This window comes from Sarcophilus harrisii, chromosome 3 (assembly GCF_902635505.1).
Source record: "Sarcophilus harrisii chromosome 3, mSarHar1.11, whole genome shotgun sequence".
In the NCBI taxonomy this organism is placed as follows: domain Eukaryota; kingdom Metazoa; phylum Chordata; class Mammalia; order Dasyuromorphia; family Dasyuridae; genus Sarcophilus; species Sarcophilus harrisii.
Window position 1 is genome coordinate 401,433,628 of NC_045428.1, and position 20,065 is coordinate 401,453,692.

The following is a 20,065-nucleotide window of genomic DNA, read 5'->3' on the forward strand; positions in this document are numbered from 1 at the left end:
TTAGGGTGGCCTACATCTCATGAATAATTTGCTTCACATTCCCCTAGTTTTATAATAGAGTGCCAGCATATAGTGTTAAATGTTAATTCAAGAAGCATTTATTAAGTCTATGTGTTAAAGTATTAAGAATTACAATAACAAATGAAACAGTCTTTGCCTCAATAAGTGTATAGTTTATCAGGATGTAATTTTGGAACCAGTGCTTTTCATCGCACAGCTATGTTCCTCTCCACGACATCTTATCTTTTTTTTCTTACTCTACAATCTTTAGCCATTCTGGAAGTTTTGGATAGAATTTATAAGCATAAAATCCAGGAAATTAACTATAGGGGAGAAAAACAAAAATTTTCAGGATAAATTATGAACTGATACAGATTTTTAAAATTTATGATATATCTTTTAAGTAGCATGAAGTAAGATAAAGTACAAGATTTTGGAGTCATTTGACTTGAATCCCAGCTTTACTTAACGATATTACCTTGCTTATCACTTACTTAACTTGTTTGAGACTCATTTTTTACATCTGCGAAATAGAGGGGTTGGACTGGATCTGTGTTCAGCAAATTATGGCTAGAAGGCCAAATCCATCACTATCTTTTTGTATGTCCCCAGCTAAAAATGGTTCTTATAATTGAATACAATGTAATTTTTATTAAAAGTGTAAAAAAATATTCTGTTTGCCAACTCCAGCTGTGAACTTAAATCTAATTCAATCTGATTTACAGGTTGAGTCTCTCAACATTCCCATATTTCTAAACCTCAGCATGGTATAGAGCAAGAGCCATTTGGATACTTTTAATATCAATTGTGGGCCACATAAAATTATCAATTTATAGAACTCAAGGAGGTTGTTGCACCTATCTTTAGTTCCTCACTGCCTACAGTTGTCTTAGCACATGATTTTGTAGGCTTTATTCAGCTTATGGGCTAGACATTCTCCACCTCTGGTACAGAGGAAAAGACTTGATTTAGATGCAAGTATTTTAAATCCACCTTTGCCACATAATGCCTCTGTGACAGCGGGCAAGTCCTCTTTGGGCCTCAGTGTCTTCCTCTATAAAACCAAAATCTCTTCCTTCTGTCAAGGACCAAAGATACTAATAATTGTTTTTGTTACTGCAAAAAATACAGGTTCAAAAAAAAAAAAAAATACAGGTTCAAGTAAAGTAGGACTTCAGTCCTATTTTACTGTTACTATATATGTTGGTTCCAAACAAATCTATGTAAAATCGAAGATTTTTGGGGAAGGTCTGCATTTTCCCAAACTTTAAAAAAAAAAAAAAATCCCAAGATGAGAACAATGTCCCCAAGTAAAATAAGACAGTGAGAAATCTTCTTTTTATCTGTACCCTCCATACACATAAAGGGGTTTAATAAGCCAGTAAGGCACCTGATGACTCAGATTTTGTGCAAAAATTCTTTATTCCCTCTAATCCACAAATATGAAGCCATTTAATTTTTTTCCCCCAGCTGTAGTTTAGGGATAGAAGAAAAGATTATATCTTTTATATGTCTATTTAAAAACCCTACATCTCAAAATAGAATCAGCTAAGCAAAAAAATAATAATAAATTTTTTATACAGGGAAAGATAATTGAAAAAGCATAGGAAAACCTAATTTTCTAGTTCTATAATACTCTAGAAAAAAAATGGCACTGTGATTTTTAATGCCTTACACTATTAGCATCTGAGGATATTTAATGCTGAGTACTATATTCCTTATTTTGCCTTACTTCTTCATTTTAAAGAGTAGTTATATTACTACAACCTGGTATTTCCAAGTTAGCATTATGAATGCTTATTTAAGACGAAAAGAAATAGCAGTGATGGGTATTTTATAAACTATACCTGTGATTTATTTAGCAGTGAGTGCTCCTAGAATACAAACAATATCTTAGAACCTATAATTCCAAACCTACTAGAAGAAAATCTTCAAATAAGAGAAAAACAAAAAAGGTAACCTTTTAATGTAAATACAAGTGTCACATAAGATTTTTTTCAATTAAGAAGCCATTACAGGTGTTTTTCACAGCACAATGTATAGAAATCTTCAAATTCCTGTACAGAAAAGCTGATTCGTTATGCTTGGGCAAGTCGTTCTATTATTCTCCTGTAGTCTGAAACAAGTTGTTGGAAGCTTTCCTCCAACTGTTCATGTTGCATGCTTATGTCTATTTGATTCATCTGGTTTGTCAGCTCTTCAGGCCTGAGACATCTTCTCATCTTTGCAAGATCCCTCTGCTTTTTCTAGGCAGTAAATAAAATTTGTTAGGAAAAGAAATAGCTTATTTCCTTGAATCTGTATAATTTTAACAGTAATCTCCAATGTTAAAAACAAAACCAAACAAAGTAAAATAAAATAATGCTGGTACAATGGAAATATTGACTCTTGTGTAAAGATGACCTCAGTTCAAATTTCACTTCTGATGTTTACAACCTGCATGACCTTAGTCAAGTCTTTTAACCCCTATGCCCTCATGCATCACATCTGTAAAATTAGTAAAGTGTAGACTAGAAGGTTTCTGGGATCTTTTGCAATTCTAGATCTGAGCCTAATAGTAACAGAAATAAATATACATTACAATCTTCAAGGAAGCCCAAAGCTTAAACTTAATAGTTAATAATAAAATTATTTATGTGTGATATGTGTGTGTGTATATACACACACACATATCACACTTATGTATATAATATATACATATCTGACACATACACTGAATATTTGACACTTGCCAATATTCTTGGGAATAGTGCCCAAAAGAACTTGATGTTGGTCACACTTACAGATAAAAATGAGATACAAAGTAGTAATGTGAGTGAAAAACTACAGTAAGGAAATTTGATCCCAGTCTTATCCTTGCAATGGAGCACTCACTTGGTTTCCTACTACCTTGAGGATCAAATATAAAATTATATAGTATTCAAAAAATATAACTAACCTGGCTTTTTACTTTTCTAGCTTTTAGGATACAGTGACATGGCACCTTGCTGTTCCTCACAAACAAAATATTCCCATCTCTAGAATTCAGACATTTTTAGTGTCTATTCATCATGCCTAGGATTCTCCTCATTTTTATGTAGGCTTCTGGGACTTCATTTAAAATCAAGACAAAGTCCTACCTTCTACAAAAAGACTTTTCTGATCATCCTTAATGGTAGTGCCTTCCCTCTTTTACCCCTCTAATTTATCCTATATATATCCTGTTTGTACATAGTTTGTTTGCAAGTTATCTCCAATTAGAAGTTGAGTTCTATGAGAGTAGGGACTTGTTTGTTTTACCTTTCTTTGTATCCCCAGCACTTAACAACTTAGAAGGCACTTAATAATACTAATCAGAAATCAAAATAATATAACAGCCAAGGTTGCTTGTTTCTAAACTATTAAGAATTTTTGCTGTCTTCAGTTGTCTATTTCTGAGCTTTTGCTTTATCAAATGAAACCAAGCTCCAATAAATAGCACCTCCCTCTTTTAAAGTAGAATACAGTGTATAGCATGTTTTAATTCTTCTCTTACCGTACTTCTTCACATCATATATCTTTGGCAAATTTGAAAGTCAATAGAAAGATAATACTTCTTATCATATGGCAATTCTCTGATTCAACCTTACCAAAAAATTCCATGAAAAATATAAGTTTGGTAATTTTTTTTTTAAAGGGGGCAGAGGCTGGGAAATAGGAAATGGAGAACTAAATAGTAATTATAATAGCTATTATATTATATAATAATTATAATTAAGAGACATTACGAGAAAAAACAAGGAACTATGTAAGAAAGTTACTTGAATACAGGATACAGATAGTAGCCAGAGATTTTAACTTTTATAGCTGTAAACAAGATAAGCTTCTAGAAACAATTCAACAAATATTTATTAAGTATCTACTTCATGCAAGGTATGATGTAATGTATGTCAGCATATACAGCATGTAAAAAGATATGTAAAAAAGATAATTTGAGGAGGGCAAAAACACTGACAACAAAGAGTAGGAAAAGCTTCCCATAGGAGGCAAACCTGAGCTGTGCCTTGAAGTAAAGCTAAGATGAAAAGAAAATATTTTCTAGGCTAAGGAAAAGTAGCTTATGCAAAGGGCATGAAAAAAGAAAATGAAGGAGTCCAGAAACAGCAACCAAGCTACTTTAAGCTAGAATAGGGGATGTAAGAAGTATGTTAAGTTCTGATATACATTCCCACTGAACATCTCAATGCAAAACTGCACAATAAAAACCACAGCATTTATGGCATAAATAAAGTAAGGAATTATGGACATATAACTCAAAAACTTTATCAATAACATTAAAAAACAGGAAACTAATAAAAATAGCAGCCCAATTATATACATATTACAGGATTAAATACTACAAGAAAAAATGGAATCTATGTCCTCCAGCTGGCAAAATCAAGGGCTAAAAAAAGAATGTGGTCTCAGCAGGTTGTAATTCTAGAGATCCATAGCTATATGAAAGTGGGAGAAGATGCATATAGAAGATGTACCATAAATATGGCATTTTGCTTTGAAAAAGCTAAAAGTTGCTTGCTTAATCAGGTGTGGGAAGCATTGTAATTTGTGAGTTGTCAGTGCTGCAGTTTTTTGTTCTTGCTTTGTCTTACATACTGTGAAACAAAAATGCATAGACAAACACAAAAATCTGTGATGTTGAAATTCTTCTGATATATCAGTCATATTGGAATGAATTTACATTTTCAAATAAAAAAGTTACAGCAGAATTCTGCAAAATAAAATAAGTTTGGAAAAATATGCTGGGGCCAAACTGAAAAAGGCTCTGAATGCCAAACCATAAAGTTTCTATTTTAATCTCAAAACAATAGGGAGATTGAAGATTATTAGACAGAGAATGATAAAGTCAGACATGTGCTTTAGGAAGATTATTTTGACATTTGGGTGGAGAAAGACTGAAGAGGAAGGGGTTGAAAACTAGGAGAGCAACTGGAAGAATATTGTAATTTTCCAGTTGAAAAGTGGCAAGACCTTGAACCAGAGTGGCAGTCAATTGATTAGAAATAAGAGACTGGATGTACTAGAGGCAAATGATTAGATCACAGGAAATCAGATTAAGCAAAAAGTCCTCTGTTTATCACATAGTATTTACTTTAAACAAAAATAAGCTAGTCTGGACAATGAAGTTTCAAGGGAGAAAATAATGATTCCATTATGTACTCAGGGGATATCCAGGTGAAGAACAGTTATGTGAATAAGCATAATGGTAAAAACAAAAAACAATGCTTTTGTATTATTAATAGTTCACCTTAATTTCAAATTATTTTTCTACTTGAAACACACAAAACACTTGTGAACAAGAAAGGAAAAAAATCCTATACTAAACATAAAATGGAAGATTTGTATGCTTTTCTATGGACTTAAGACTATTTTCTTTTAAGTACAACCTTCAAGTTCCTCTATTTAAAAATATCAAAACTTAGATCTGGTAATTTGGGTTCTTAATTGAAGTAAAATTAAATATCAAGTAAAACCATAATATAAATGAACATATAGTTACAGAAAGTAAAAATGTTTTTTAATTCTAAAAATTCCCCTTTCTCCTTACTTTACTATCTAATCAAAGTGCCTATCTGACAATGTAACAGCACTATTGTTAAGGACCATGCCTAAGTGAAGGGGGAGGTCAATTCTCCTAGAGCCTCTGCAGCTGTGGATCATAACATCTGAAGGGAGTTGCAAAGCAGCCTTTACTGACACAAGTGTTAATTGTGGACTGGGAATGAAATAAATTGGAGGCAGAGGGAAGAGGAGAGAGGTCAGACAACGCTCTCAGTGGAGAGGTCAGAGAACAGCGACTGCCTCCCAGTCTCCTTGTATCATCATCATCTGCTCACGCGAAGAGATCCATTCTACAGGTCTGAGTTAGACCTCCAGTAGCCACTGGCAGGTGGCTCCCATATCACAACACATTATATGTCATAAATCATCTAGACACAAAGTCCTTTGTTTTATATAATAAGTATACTTCATAGGAAAGCATTGTTTCTCAGTTTCCTAGATTCACCAAAACCAAAAAAAAAAAAAAATCACTTTATTTATTTTGTATTTAAAATACTTATATGGATCAATTTTTCCATTCATGGTTTTCATCATGTGAAAATGTATTCCCCTTAGAAACTTTAAACATGTTTTTATTCACATATTTATTTATTCAAAAGCAATTTATACTTTTTTGTGACTTTATAATCAGGGTTAGCATCACAATCTTATGACTAGTTATTATTATACTAGTACCTTATAAAGGGTGATGTAAAGGAAAAAAATTTTTTCTAGGTTTTTAGTTTCATAAACAAAGACCAAAAGTAACAGCAGGGGCAGCTAGGTAACACAGTGGATACAGCACCAGTCTTGAAATCAGGAGGACCTGAGTTCAAATCTGGCCTCAAATACTCAACACTTTCTAGCTGTGTGACCCTGGGTAAGTCACTTAGCCCCAACTGCTTCAACAACAACAAAAAAGTAACAGCAATAGTCCTACTTGCCTCAATACATATAAATATTTTATGACTAGGTTTATAAGTATTGATATTAAAATACCAGAATATAATTTTTTTAAAGTTCAAAGTCTTCTAGCTGTTTTAATATTAAGAAATTTCTTTTCGATGAGTTTTTAATAAGTATATATATAGTTTCCAGTGGCATTATTCTTAAGGTAGCAAAAATTTTTTAACTCTCTTGTAAAATGTACTATTACAATTAGCCTATCTACTAAATTACATTTTAAATCCTCCCTACATTCAATGCTCCTTGCCAAAAAATAAAAATGCTGATAGTTCATTAGAAGATGGGAATCTTAGGCACAAAAAGAGAAAAGATTATTATGTAAGAAAATGATGAATTTATATTGCCTATCACTGAATTTCTATTTCCATGTCGATTTATATTTTAATACCAAATTAAACAGTTTGAGAAGGAAAAGTCTTTAGGAAGAAAAAAAAAAAAACACTAGTCTATGAATAGTGACTGGATCTGTAAATACCTTATAAATGGGTATAAGGAACTCCTCCTAGATAAGATAATTCTACAATACTTATTGCCAAAGGCAATTTTGCATTTTGCCCAAGATCACATGGTCAATAAGTATTAGAGAAAGGACTTGCATCCAGGCTTTTCTGGCTTTGAAGCTGGTTCTCTCACCACATTGTCCATTCTAGACTAAACTTACATTAAAGTGAGACTCTCCAAATCCAAGCTTACATTAAAGTGAGACACTCCACATCCAGACACATTCCTATTTATAAGACAGGTAGTAGTGCAAAGCAGGAAAAGTATCCACAGCAAAAGCTCTGAATTTCCACCTTATCTTTATTACCAATTAGCTGTGCCTTTGCACAAATCATTTCTTTGGGGGATAATTTTATTAAAAGGAACTGAATTTGCTATCTTAGAGTCCTTGAACATCTTTCTGTACACGTACTGAATATTTGGACTTCTTCAGAAAGCTATTTCTATTTTGTACCAGCACTTGCTTCTGTTGAATCAAAGTAAAGAAAGTGGGGTTTCCACAAAAGTCTCCCCACCACTGTCTCCACCCTGTTCTACTCTTGGAAGATTTGGGGCAAGTACCTCATGATCTCTCCTCATCTGTAAACTGAAAAAGGCTTTTAAGAACCTTTCTAGCTCTAAGTCTATTATTCTTTGAACAACATAAATGGAGATGTTGTTGTATCTCCAAAGGTAAACGGATCCCTCTATGCCCAATTGCAATTTTAAGACTTTGATTTAAAATTGTTTACCCTGATTTAGTCCTTTAGAAACATTCTTTTAAAAGTTTGCATATGCCAATTAAATCAGTAACTTAAAATTTTTCTAGTAAACTCTTCCCTATAGTCAGTCTTCTATTTCTTTAACAGTTTCTTTTTTCTGAATCTTCGTTTTTTCACATTTTTAAAATATGCTGAACAAAACTGGACAATCTTCTGAATAGGGGTCAAATTAGTATAAAACATATTATGTCTTATTAAATTCCTCTTACTAAAAGGGATTTCCGGGTTTTTACATTTCATGCTTTAGAGCTGGAAGTGGCCTTAGAGATCATGAGTTCAATCCTCTTTGCCGAAGGAGACTAAAACTCAGACAAGATAAATACCCTGCCAAATGTCATATAGTTAGTTGTCACATGACACTGAAATAGTGTATATTAAGCACCTTTGCAAATTTTAAAGTTCAGATATAAACTTTAACTATTATAATTAGTATCACCAACAGTTGCTTGTTTATTCTTAATAATGTTGCATTCTATCCCTATAAAGTGACATGTTCAACTTGTAGTAAATTATAACTTTCAAGTTATCTTCTTACTTGTCTATGCTTTGGTGGCTTAAATAAAAAATACTTCGTATTTATTCTTATTGTCAACCAATTTTGTTTAGATTTTTTTTCCCAATTGGTTCAGATCATTTAAACATTTGTCTTCAGTATTACTAAGTTATTAACATAATCTAATTATCATCTAAAAGATCTGAAGATTTATTGAGTTCCTTTTTATATCAACAAAACACTGAAAAGAATGATGTTTCTCATGAATGACCCTACTGGGCACAAGAGGATGACAAAAGAAGTTAATTAAAATAATCTAGGTACAGTTATTTAACTAACAAGCTAGTTTTTATATTTGTAACAGAACAATGAGTAAGATGAAGAAATATAGATGTTACTTAAGTTGGATCATGAAATAGTGGACATGACCTACTTCATTAAAAGTTCTTTAAGATTGGATAATTATTTATCAGTATTATGTGGGAAATTCTTGTTCAGGTATGGATTTTATTTAATATTACTGAAGTTCCTTTTAATTGAAGCATCAATTATGAATTTTTAAAACTAGGAAGTAATTATCTCAAAAAACTATTCATTAATTCTTATGTTCTCAAAGCTAGCTTTAATGCAAAGTAACTTCCAAACTTACCAAAAAAAATTTTTGGAACACACAGGTTTGTCATGCTTGGACCATTTTTACTCATTTAATTATGAAGAATTAAAGAACCGAAAAAGCAAGATCTTCAATTAGTACTTTTAAAATTTAATATTATGAAATATCCACTTTCAAAATCCTAACAAATATAAAGATATGTCCTGATCATACCAAAAAGAGAATTAAGAGAGATCAGGTTGAATACTAAAAGTAATTAAAGGTAATATAACTTTATTACCTCTGTAAAGTTAAAGAAATATAAGATGGAGGCAGCTAGGTAATTCAGTGGATAGAACACCAGCCCTGAAGTCAGGAGGACCTGAGTTCAAATCTAGCATTTTTTTTTTAACTGTGTGACCCTGGGCAAGTCACTTAACCCCAATTGCCTCAGGGGGAAAAAAAGAAATAGAAGAGGAAAACCAGTAGGTTTATCTCTTTAGAGTTAAAAGGTTTCACATTACAAGTTATTATGGAATTAATAGAGAAGTCTTATATGTTGTATTTAAATTAGTGCAGAGTCAGGAAATAAAGGACATCATCAGTCAGCCACCTTTTCTGATCTGCTTCTATTTTACTTTACAATATTAATTCCCTGTTAGCTTTTCTCTCTCTGCTCCAATCTTCAACAACTTGCCTTTCATTCTCCTAATCACTTAAGCCCCAGAACTCACCTAACAGTCACCTTTCATTCTTTTCTTTTTAACTTACATCCAATTATCAAGTCCTGTCAATTATGCTTTCCCCCTTCATTCTATTCCTACTGCAACCAATCTAATTTAGACCCCTATTATCTCCTGACTGGAATGTTGTAAGACATATAATTTCTAACACTGCTTCCAACCATTCTCCCTACAATCTTTTCTATATACAGGTACTAAATGAATTTTCCTAATTAAAAAATTCAGATAATCATTCTTTTGCTCAATAACTCTCAATAGTCACCCTTTAAAACTCAACAATCATATGGTTCAACACTCCCTGGAGAAGGAAACAATCCCAGAGAAAGCAAATGACTTATCCAAAGTCCATAGCTAATACAAATAAAGTCCAAACTCTTTTGATGTTTGAGTCTCTGAATCTGGCTCCAACCAACTTTTTATTAAATTATTTCTCTTCATATGTGCTAAAGTATATTTAAAACAGAATTATCTACTATTTGCTAAAACTCATCCTACCCTTTCCAATCTCTATCATTTTGTTCATATCATTCCCTGTATCTAAACTGCCCATTTCCCTCATTTCTGACTACTGAATCTTTCACATGCTTGAACAACCAGCACAGGACTAAATCCTATAACAAGTCATGTTAGTTCAATCTGTATCTGAAAAACCATCTAGTATCTGCTTGAAAATATTCAGCAAGTGGGAACCTATTACCTGTCAAGGCTTGTCATTACACTTCTGGAGAGCTCTAATTATTAGGGAGCTACCTCTTATACTATACAAAAACCACTCCAATGCTCTCTCTCATTCTTATTTGTTTTAGTTCCTGGATTTTCTGACAAGATTATATTTTAAATAATACTATTGTAACAGACCTTTTTCATCTGTTCTGTTCCTTTTGAATAGGGAATATCCTTTCAGGGCCACTTTTTATTCATGACCCCATTTCAAAAGATTTCAATAATGCTAGTGAAGTTAATTGATGCACAGTTAAATGAGAAAAGCAATAACAATTACACAATAAAAACATAACTTTGAAAAACTTAAGAATTCAGATCAAACTTGGGATGGAAAATGCCATCTACATCCAGAAAAAGAACTATGGAGACTGAGTGGATTAAGGGACAGTATTTTCACTTTTTGTTTGTTAGTTTGGTTTTTTTTCTTATAGTTTTTTTCACTTTTGTTCTGATTTTTCTTGCACAACTGAGAAGTATGGAAACATGTTTAACCTATATCAGAGGTTTGCTATCTTGGAAGGGGGAAATATGGGAGAAAAATTTGAAACACACAAGGTCTTGCAAAAGCAGATGTTGAAAACTATCTTTACATTTAGAAAATAAAATACTACTGAAAATTAAACAAGTAAAAAAATAAAAGCACATCACCTCAAAAAAGAAAAAAAAAAAAAAGAATTCAGGTCAAAAAAATCCTTTAAAAAAATAAAAACTCAACTCAATCAACTGATCAATTCTGATGGACAAACAGAGAGGTAATTCAGGCCAGTTCCAATGGTCTTGTGATGGAGAATGCCATTCGTATACAGAAAGAGGAGTATGGATACAAGTGTGCATCAATCCCAACATAGTATTTTTCACTTTTTCTTGTTTTGCTTGCATTTTGTTTTCTTTCTCATTTTTTTCCTTTTTGAAGTGATTTTTCTTGTGCAGCATGATAACTGTATATGTATATGAATATAATAACTGCACAGATTTAACATGGATTACTTACCATCTAAGTGCAGGGGTCCTCAAACTTTTTAAATAGGGGGCCAGTTCTCTGTTCCTCAGACTGTTGGAGGGCCGGACTACAGTTAAAAACAAAAACTTCGTTTTGTGGGCCTTTAAATAAAGAAACTTCATAGCCCTGGGTGAGGGAGATAATCGTCCTCAGCTGCTGCATCTGGCCCGCGGGCCATAGTTTGAGGACCCCTGGTCTAAGGGGAGGAGGTGAGGAGAAGGGAGAAAGAAAAAAATTTGGAACACAAGGTTTTGCAAGGGTGAATTTGAAAATTATCTTTGCATATGTTTTAAAATAGAAATAAACATACTTTTTTAAAAAAAGAACTCAGATCAATACAATAAAACTGATTCCCCAAGACCAGTAATGAAACATGCCTCCTATCTACTCACTTCCTGATGAAGAGGTAACAGAGTCACAGGATGCAGAATGAGACATTTTTTTTTCTGGATGTGGATAACATAGGAATTCATGTGATTATTGGTTACAATGGTCTTTAATTTTTTTCACTACTAGGGGGAGGAAGGCAGGGAATGTTGTTTTTTCTTAATGAAGGAAAAGTGTAAAAGGTTCAAGAAGTTTGTTTGAAAAATAAATTCATAATGGATAATCTTAAAAATTCTTTAAATACTTTTGTTAGAAAAGATATATTTGACCAATTGATATCTTCATCACTAAGGATTAGAAAATTCTCTCATAAAATATCTCTTGGGGTTACTAATCATGGACTATATACTAGAGGGTTTAATAATTTATAAAGGCCTTTACATAAATTTACTTTACTGGATCAGCATCTTACATTGTATACTTTTTCAAAATCCTTTCCTTTTCTTTTACCTTATAGAAACCACCTGACTGATACAGCTTGAAACTTTTTGTGTTTAACTCAAACTAGAGTTCCAAAATATATTTAATAGAAATCTTGGGGAGTCTGTTTTATAAAAAGTATTTTTTGGTTTGGAAAAAATATAGTGTTTCCTGAAGACTTGGAATTGAGTTAAATGTTTAAATATTTTAAAAACTTTTCCTTTATAATCTTATTTTATTTGATTTTTTAAAAAATTAATGAATATGTTCATTTATATAATAAACAAAAGGTTTAAAGTACAAAGTAAAAGTCTAATATGGCTCCTGTCTGATTAATCTTATGTTTAATTGAAATCTTTGTTAACAATTTTCAAATATACTAAAGAGATTTCTTGATTTACAGATTTTTTGTTAATTCATCTTTTGAAGAAAATGTAGTCAGTGCCTATGGATTTAAGATATTAGCTATACTTGAAACTATATAAATAATTATAAGAATATATACATATGAATGATTGACATATTAAACAGACCTTACCCAAGAAACCATAGAATCTTTGCATATGATATGATGGTATACTTAGAGAACCCCAGAGATTCTACTAAAAAGCTATTAGAAATAATATATAACTTTAGCAAAGTTGCAGGTTATAAAATAAATTCCCATAAATCCTCAGCATTTTTATACATCACCAACAAAATCCAACAGGAAGAGATACAAAGAGAAATTCCATTCAAAATAACTGTCGACAGCATAAAATATTTGGGAATCTATCTACCAAAGGAAAATCAGGAATTATATGAGCAAAATTACAAAAAACTTTCCACACAAATAAAGTCAGACTTAAATAATTGGAAAAATATTAAGTGCTCTTGGATAGGCTAAGAGAATATAATAAAGATGACAATACTCCCTAATCTATTTATTTAGTGCTATACCAATCAGACTTCCAAGAAAATATTTCAATGATCTAGAAAAAATAACAAAATTCATATGGAATAATAAAAGGTCGAGAATCTCAAAAGAATTAATGAAAAAAAAATCAAATGAAGGTGGGCCTAGCTGTACCTGATCTAAAACTATATTATAAAGCAGCAGTCATCAAAACCATTTGGGTATTGGCTAAGAAATAGATTAGTTGATCAGTGCAACAGGTTAGGTTCACAAGACAGAATAGTCAACTCTAGCAATCTAGTGTTTGACAAACCCAAAGATCCTAACTTTTGGGATAAGAATTCATTATTTGACAAAAACTGCTGGGATAACTGGAAATTAGTATGGCAGAAATTAGGCATGGACCCACACTTAACACCGTATACCAAGATAAGATCAAAATGGGTCCATGATTTAGACATAAAGAATGAGATTATAAATAAATTGGAGGAATGTTTCTCTCTCAGACTTGTGGAGGAGGAAGAAATTTGTGACCAAAGACGAACTAGAGACCATTATTGATCACAAAATAGAAAATTTTGATTACATCAAATTAAAAAGCTTCTGTACAAACAAAACTAATGCAAACAAGATCAGAAGGGAAGCAACAAACTGGGAAAACATCTTCACAGTTAAAGGTTCTGATAAAGGCCTCATTTCCAATATATATAGAGAACTGACTCTAATTTATAAGAAACCAAGCCATTCTCCAATTGACAAATGGTCAAAGGATATGAACAGACAATTTTCAGACAATGAAATTGAAACTATTACCACTCATATGAGTGTTCCAAATTATTATTAATCAGAGAAATGAAAATTAAGACAACTCTGAGATACCACTACACACCTGTCAGATTGGCTAAGATGACAGGAAAAAATAACGACAAATGTTGGAGGGGATGTGGGAAAACTGGGACACTGATGCATTGTTAGTGGAATTGTGAACAAATCCAACCATTCTGGAGAGCAATCTGGAATTATGCCAAAAAGTTATCAAACTGTGCATACCCTTTGACCCAGCAGTGCTACTACTGGACTTATACCCTAAGGAGATACTAAAGAAGGGAAAGGGACCTGTATGTGCCAAAATGTTTGTGGCAGCCCTATTTGTAGTGGCTAGAAACTGGAAAATGAATGGATGCCCATCAATTGGAGAATGGTTGGGTAAATTGTGGTACATGAATGTTATGGAATATTATTGTTCTGTAAGAAATGACCAGCAGGATGAATACAGAGAGGCTTGGAGAGACTTACATGAACTGATGCTAAGTGAAATGAGCAGAACCAAGAGATCATTATATACGTCAACAACGATACTGTATGAAAATGTACTCTGATGGAAGTGGATTTCTTTAACAAAGAGACCTAATTCAATTTCAATTGATCAATGATGGACAGAAGCAGCTACACCCAAAGAAAAAACACTGGGAAATGAATGTAAACTGTTTGCATTTTGGTTCTTCTTCCCAGGCTATTTTTACTTTCTGAAACCAATTCTTCCTGTGCAACAAGAGAACTGTTTGGTTCTGCACACATATATTTTATCTAGGATATACTGCGACATATTCAACATATATAGGACTGCTTGCCGTCTAGGGGAGGGAGTGGAGCGAGGGAGGAGAAAAATCAGAACAGAAGTGAGTGCAAGGGATAATGTTGTAAAAAATTAACATGGCATGGGTTCTGTCAATAAAAAGTTATTATAATAAATTAAAAAAAGGGAAAAAAAAAGAAACCATAGAAATAGGTTACAGCACTAATCTAAAGCACCTGTCAAATGAAAAATATTAAACAGGCTTTAAAATGACAGAAGGAAATGTATTCATCTTAGTGTCAAACTTGAACCAGCAGAATGGAATTTCTAATTTCAGAAACTTAGGAGTTCTCTTCACCTGAAACTTTGCAGACAATATCAATGGCTTGTAAAACAAAATTTCTAATGATGAGCGAATGATCTGAATCTGCTTAGTATTAATTTAATTCCTCAAGTGTGGAGAATAGGAATGATTATGTTCAAAATCTTTTGTAAGAGTGAAAATGGTTCATATTTCTAAAGAGCTTCAGGTTTTAAAAAGTACCATCTCTATTTTACAAGGCTGAAGATACAAGTGTTATTGTTCTGAATCTGATAACAGATTCAGAAACAATGACTTAGAAAGATTAAGTGACCTGTCTTAAACCACATAGCTAAGAAGTATCAGTGTAAAGAATCTTAGACTCAAGCAGTCTTCATAATTTAGTTAAAGGTCTCCTGTTTTGTATGAACCAATTGTTTTTGAAAAATCAATGGCACAATACTTTGTGTTTAAGAGAAAAATAATAATTGATTGTGTATGTGTTCCTCACTGGGTGTCTGTAATAAAGCTTTTTTTTTTCTCTGTCAATATCTAACACTATCCAATACATGAAAAAAAGTTTGTTTTATTTTTTAATCTAGACCTGTAATTTTATGGGCATAAGTAATTCCCTATAGAGAAATGTATCCATACATGCATATCGACATATTTGTCAACTTAAAGTCTTAAACAGTTGCCTGGTGCAATGACAGGTTATACGACTTGTCTCTCACACACACACACACACACACACACACACACACACACACACCATATATAGTGGTACCTTTACACTTGAGAAGTTATCTTAAGAAAAGTAACACAAAACAAAACACAACACTAGTACCGTACCTTCCAAAAGATGGCTTACTCTTGAAATTACAAAATTGTCCCTTTGAGAAACTGTGAGTAAAGTTACTAGGTATAGGTTATTTAAGTACTTGATACAACTTTAAGGGATACTCTGTTTCAGGTTAGCTAGTACTTATATTATGCCAGAGGTAATAAATATAGCTTTTGATACTTGTGAGTTATTCCAGATAAAATGACCTACATGGTTTTAAAAATTTTTAAACAATCAAACCATGGTTGAGATCATAATCACAACAAACCTTGAAATATGAAGAAAGAAAATTTCAATAGCACATGTTTGTTGGTGTTTTATATAATTTAATTGCTAGGCAAGAAATAATCTTTCTTTCTAGATAAAGGCAACGTGATGTCATAGAAATTCTAGATTCAATCTGACAATAGTAAAAATTACCTCAAAATCAAATCTTTTGGTCCAATCATTTTATTATTAATTATATATCCTGAGAGTGTCATGAAAATAACAACTCCCTCCCCCACCCCCCGGAACTAAAACACCCAAAAAGGAACAGTTTGGACAGACATGTTTATAGTAAAATTGTATTTAATTGAGGAAAAAAAGAGAAGAATCTAAATGTTTAATAAAGGAAACGTTAAAGTGAATTTCCATTACATTACCACAGCATACCACCTTTAAAATCATTACTTGTTAATAATACAGTTTGCACACACCATGCATCTTCTGTTTTTGTGGTCATACATTACACAACAATACTAGTATTAAAAAAGATTCTGGAAAGATGGCAGAATAAGAGGAAAATTCCAAGTTCATGCCCAAAGAGCTAAAAAACTGTGCATACCCTTTGATCCAATAGTCTCATTACTTGGGCTGTATCTCAAAGAGATCAAAAAAGAGGGAAAAGACCCACATGTAGCAGCTCTTTTTGTAGTGCCAAAGAACTGGAAATTGAGTGGATGCCCATCACTTGTGGAATGGCTGAATAAGTTATAGAATATGAATGTAATAAAATATCATTATTCTATAAGAAATGATGAATAAGCTGATTTCAGAAAAACCTGGAAAAACTTATGTGAACTGACGCTAGTGAAATCAAGTGCAACCAAGAGAACATTATATACAGTAATAACAAAATTAAGTTATCAACTGTGATGGACATGGTTCTTTTCATCAATGTGGTGATTCAAGAAAATTCCAATATACTGGAAATGCCATCCAAGTCCAGAGAGAGAATTATGGAAACCAAAACTGATTGAAGCATAGAATCGAGAAAGAGCTATCAGTCTGTCAATCCTTTCCGTGTCTGAACCAGGTGAGGTTTCCCATGTTAAGTCAAATTAAGCCACTTTTTTCCCTTCCTCATGATTTTTTCCTTTTTGGTCTTATTTTTCTTACACAGCATGACAAATATGGAATATGTTAAAAGAACTGCATATATTTAACCTGTATCAAATTACTTGCTATCTTGGGAAAGGGGGAGGTAAGAAAGGGAGGGAAAAAAATTGGAACACAAAATCTTACAAAAACAAATGTTGAAAACTATCTTTATATGTATTTGGAAAAATAAAATGCTACTAATTTTTTTTTTTTTTTTGCTGAAGCAATTGGGGTTAAGTGACTTGCCCAGGGTCAAACAGCTAGGAAGTGTTAAGTGTCTAAGGCCAGATTTGAACTCAGGTCCTCCTGACTTCAGGGCTGGTGCTCTATTCACTGTGCCAACTAGCTGCCCCCTACCTTTTTTTGTTGTTGTTAAAGAAAATTCCAAGTTCTCCAGATTTCCTCCACAAACAAGAAAAAAGAACAGCAAAAATAAGCAAGAGTTGGTGCACAGTTAGTGTTCCTAGAATAGCCTGAGGCTAGAGACATATGTCTCATAACCCAGGACTAGAAATGGTTATAATAATAAAATGTATTTCTAAAAGAATTAACAGGTAAAGGAGAAAAGATGGTTTAATATGATAATAAAGATGACCAGGGTTCACTCTTAAAAAGAGAATACTGGAGCAAAAAAAGCCTCTCCTATCCCAAACAGCAATATCAAAAGGTCGCCTGTTCCAAAAAAAAAAAAAAAGAAAAAAAGAAAAAGAAAAAAAAAAAGCACATAAGAACTTTAACTGAGGAAACCATAAAAAATAAAAAACCAGAGAAGATCCAAAGAAATATATCAGAAAGAGATTTAACCTGAGTGAAGGGTAAATAGCTCCAGTGGCCTCGGGGGGTAGCTCGTTGGAAGGTAGCTTGTCACAGGAATTTTTACCTGGACAGTGTGGGGAGTCAAGCATCTGAGTGGGAGAAATGCAAACAGCACATGACCAATCAGAGAGAAGAAATGAAAGTTATGGACACTGGAGGGTTCTCAAGGATTAGGAGCATTTCCAAAATATTGAGCTAGAAAGCTGTAGCTATGTCTTAAGAAGGGGAAAGAACTGCAGAAATTGGGCCCAGGACAAAATACAAGAAATAATTAAAGAAAATTGTCCTAAAGTGGTAGGACAAGAGGGAAAAATAGAAATAGAGAGAAAAAAAAAACAAAAAAAAAAACCCACTATTGATCACTACCTGAAAAAGATCCTAGGAAGAAAACCTAAAGGAACATCAAAACCAAAATATGAAAATTCCCATGTTAAGGAGAAAATATTGCCAGAAACAAGAAAAAAAAGTTTAAATGTTGCAAAACTAAAATTAGAATTACAGAAGACCTAGCAGCGGCTACACTACAAGACTGCAGATCTTGGATCACTATATATGGAAGAATTGGAGTTGTAGTTGAAAATATAATACCCAACAAAGTTAAGCATAAGCCTGAAGGGAAAAAAAAAAAAAAAAAATCAATGCACTGCTAAATGTTCAGAATTTTGTTGAAAAAAGTCCTCAACCTCAAAGAAAATTTGACACGCAAGATCCAAGAGAAATATGAGGTAAATATCAAAGTAATTTCTAAGGGGCTCAATAAGGACAAGTTGTTTTTATATTTTATACCTGGAAATATAACCTGTATGTCTAAGATTGTCATTACTAATTGGATAGTTGGAAAGAAGTTCAAACCCTCCTTTCTCCTCTTATACTTTTATAAGCTCCCACCTTCTCTAGACATAATTCCTAAATATACACATCCAACTCGAATATCTCTCCTGAACTCCAGTTTTACATCAGTTCTTTTCTGAACATTTCCAACTGGATAGTCCATAGGCATCTCAATGAGCTTTAGTTTGCTCACACTGAATTTATCTCCCATCCTAAATTTGTTTCTTCTAACTTTCTTGTTTTCATTGAAAGCATCAATATTTTTCTAGTCTTCCAGATTCATATCCTGAGTCACCTACAACTCCATTTATTTCCTTTCCCTATTATCTAAACAGTCACTAAATTTTGTTGTGAGGACTGAATGAATTATTTCTTTAATATTCTTTTTATTTGTTTGTTTGTTTTTTTGGCCATTACCTTAGTTCAGGCCTTTATCACCTCTAACCTAAACTACTCCAACAGCTTCCGAATGCATCTCCTTGTCCAATTAGCTTTCTTTCCAACTCATCCTCACAGAAAGCTGCCCAAGTAAATATAGGTCTGATCATATCACTCAATAGTTTTCAGTTGACTATTATTTCCAGGAAATATAATCTCAAGAATTTGACATTTACATCTTTTTAGTGCGGTGCTAGCTTACCCTTCTTGAGATTTCATTCATCATACTTCCTTTTCATGAATACTATGATCTAGTGAAAAAGGAGTACTTCCTATGCCCCAAATTCAAAACTCTTATTTTCTTGGCTGCTTGTCTTTTCACAGGTTATCCCACATGCCTAGAATATTCTCTCTTCACCTCTACCTCTCATACCTTCAAAACTCAATTCAGATGCCATCTGCAATGGGAAGTCTTTTATGGCCCTTTTATTGTTAGTTCTCAACCTCTACAATTTAATTGTTCTTAAATATTTGTGCAAATGTTGCATCACCAAAGCAGAATTTAAGCTACTTGAGGGCAAGGATTATTTTAGTACAACACTATAGGCCTTTAATAAATGCCTACAAGAGTGAAGAAACATTGAAGCCACTGATGACTTTTAACTTACAACTGCTTATGGAACAAATGTTCTCATGTTGTTAGCTGGTACCTGCCTCTAACTGCTTTTTCTCCTCTTCCTTAGGGCAAGCCTTTAAGAGCATTTCTCTTTGCTACTATTATTTGATCTTTATAAAGAGAAAAGAAAAAGTACCTGCCACATGCAAAGACTCAGGGGTGAGTTTTCCCAAGTAAGCCCAAAGCTCCCTGGCCAAATAAATTATTCACTTTTTTTCTAGCTGATCTACTTGCTTTGCTTTTT

The 20,065-nt window shown here is 32.8% G+C and overlaps 1 protein-coding gene across 1 annotated transcript in view; it reads right to left on the minus strand.

Annotated features, from left to right (window-relative positions):
* Nucleotides 1-631: 631 nt before the first annotated feature.
* The window catches only part of HAT1 (histone acetyltransferase 1), an 88,336-nt gene continuing 68,902 nt past the window's right edge, over nucleotides 632-20,065 (minus strand). The window contains exon 11 of the mRNA XM_031960464.1: nucleotides 632-2,246. Within this exon, the coding sequence (XP_031816324.1) occupies nucleotides 2,079-2,246 (168 nt within the window). The 3' untranslated portion in view covers nucleotides 632-2,078. The remainder of the gene's footprint in view (nucleotides 2,247-20,065) is intronic.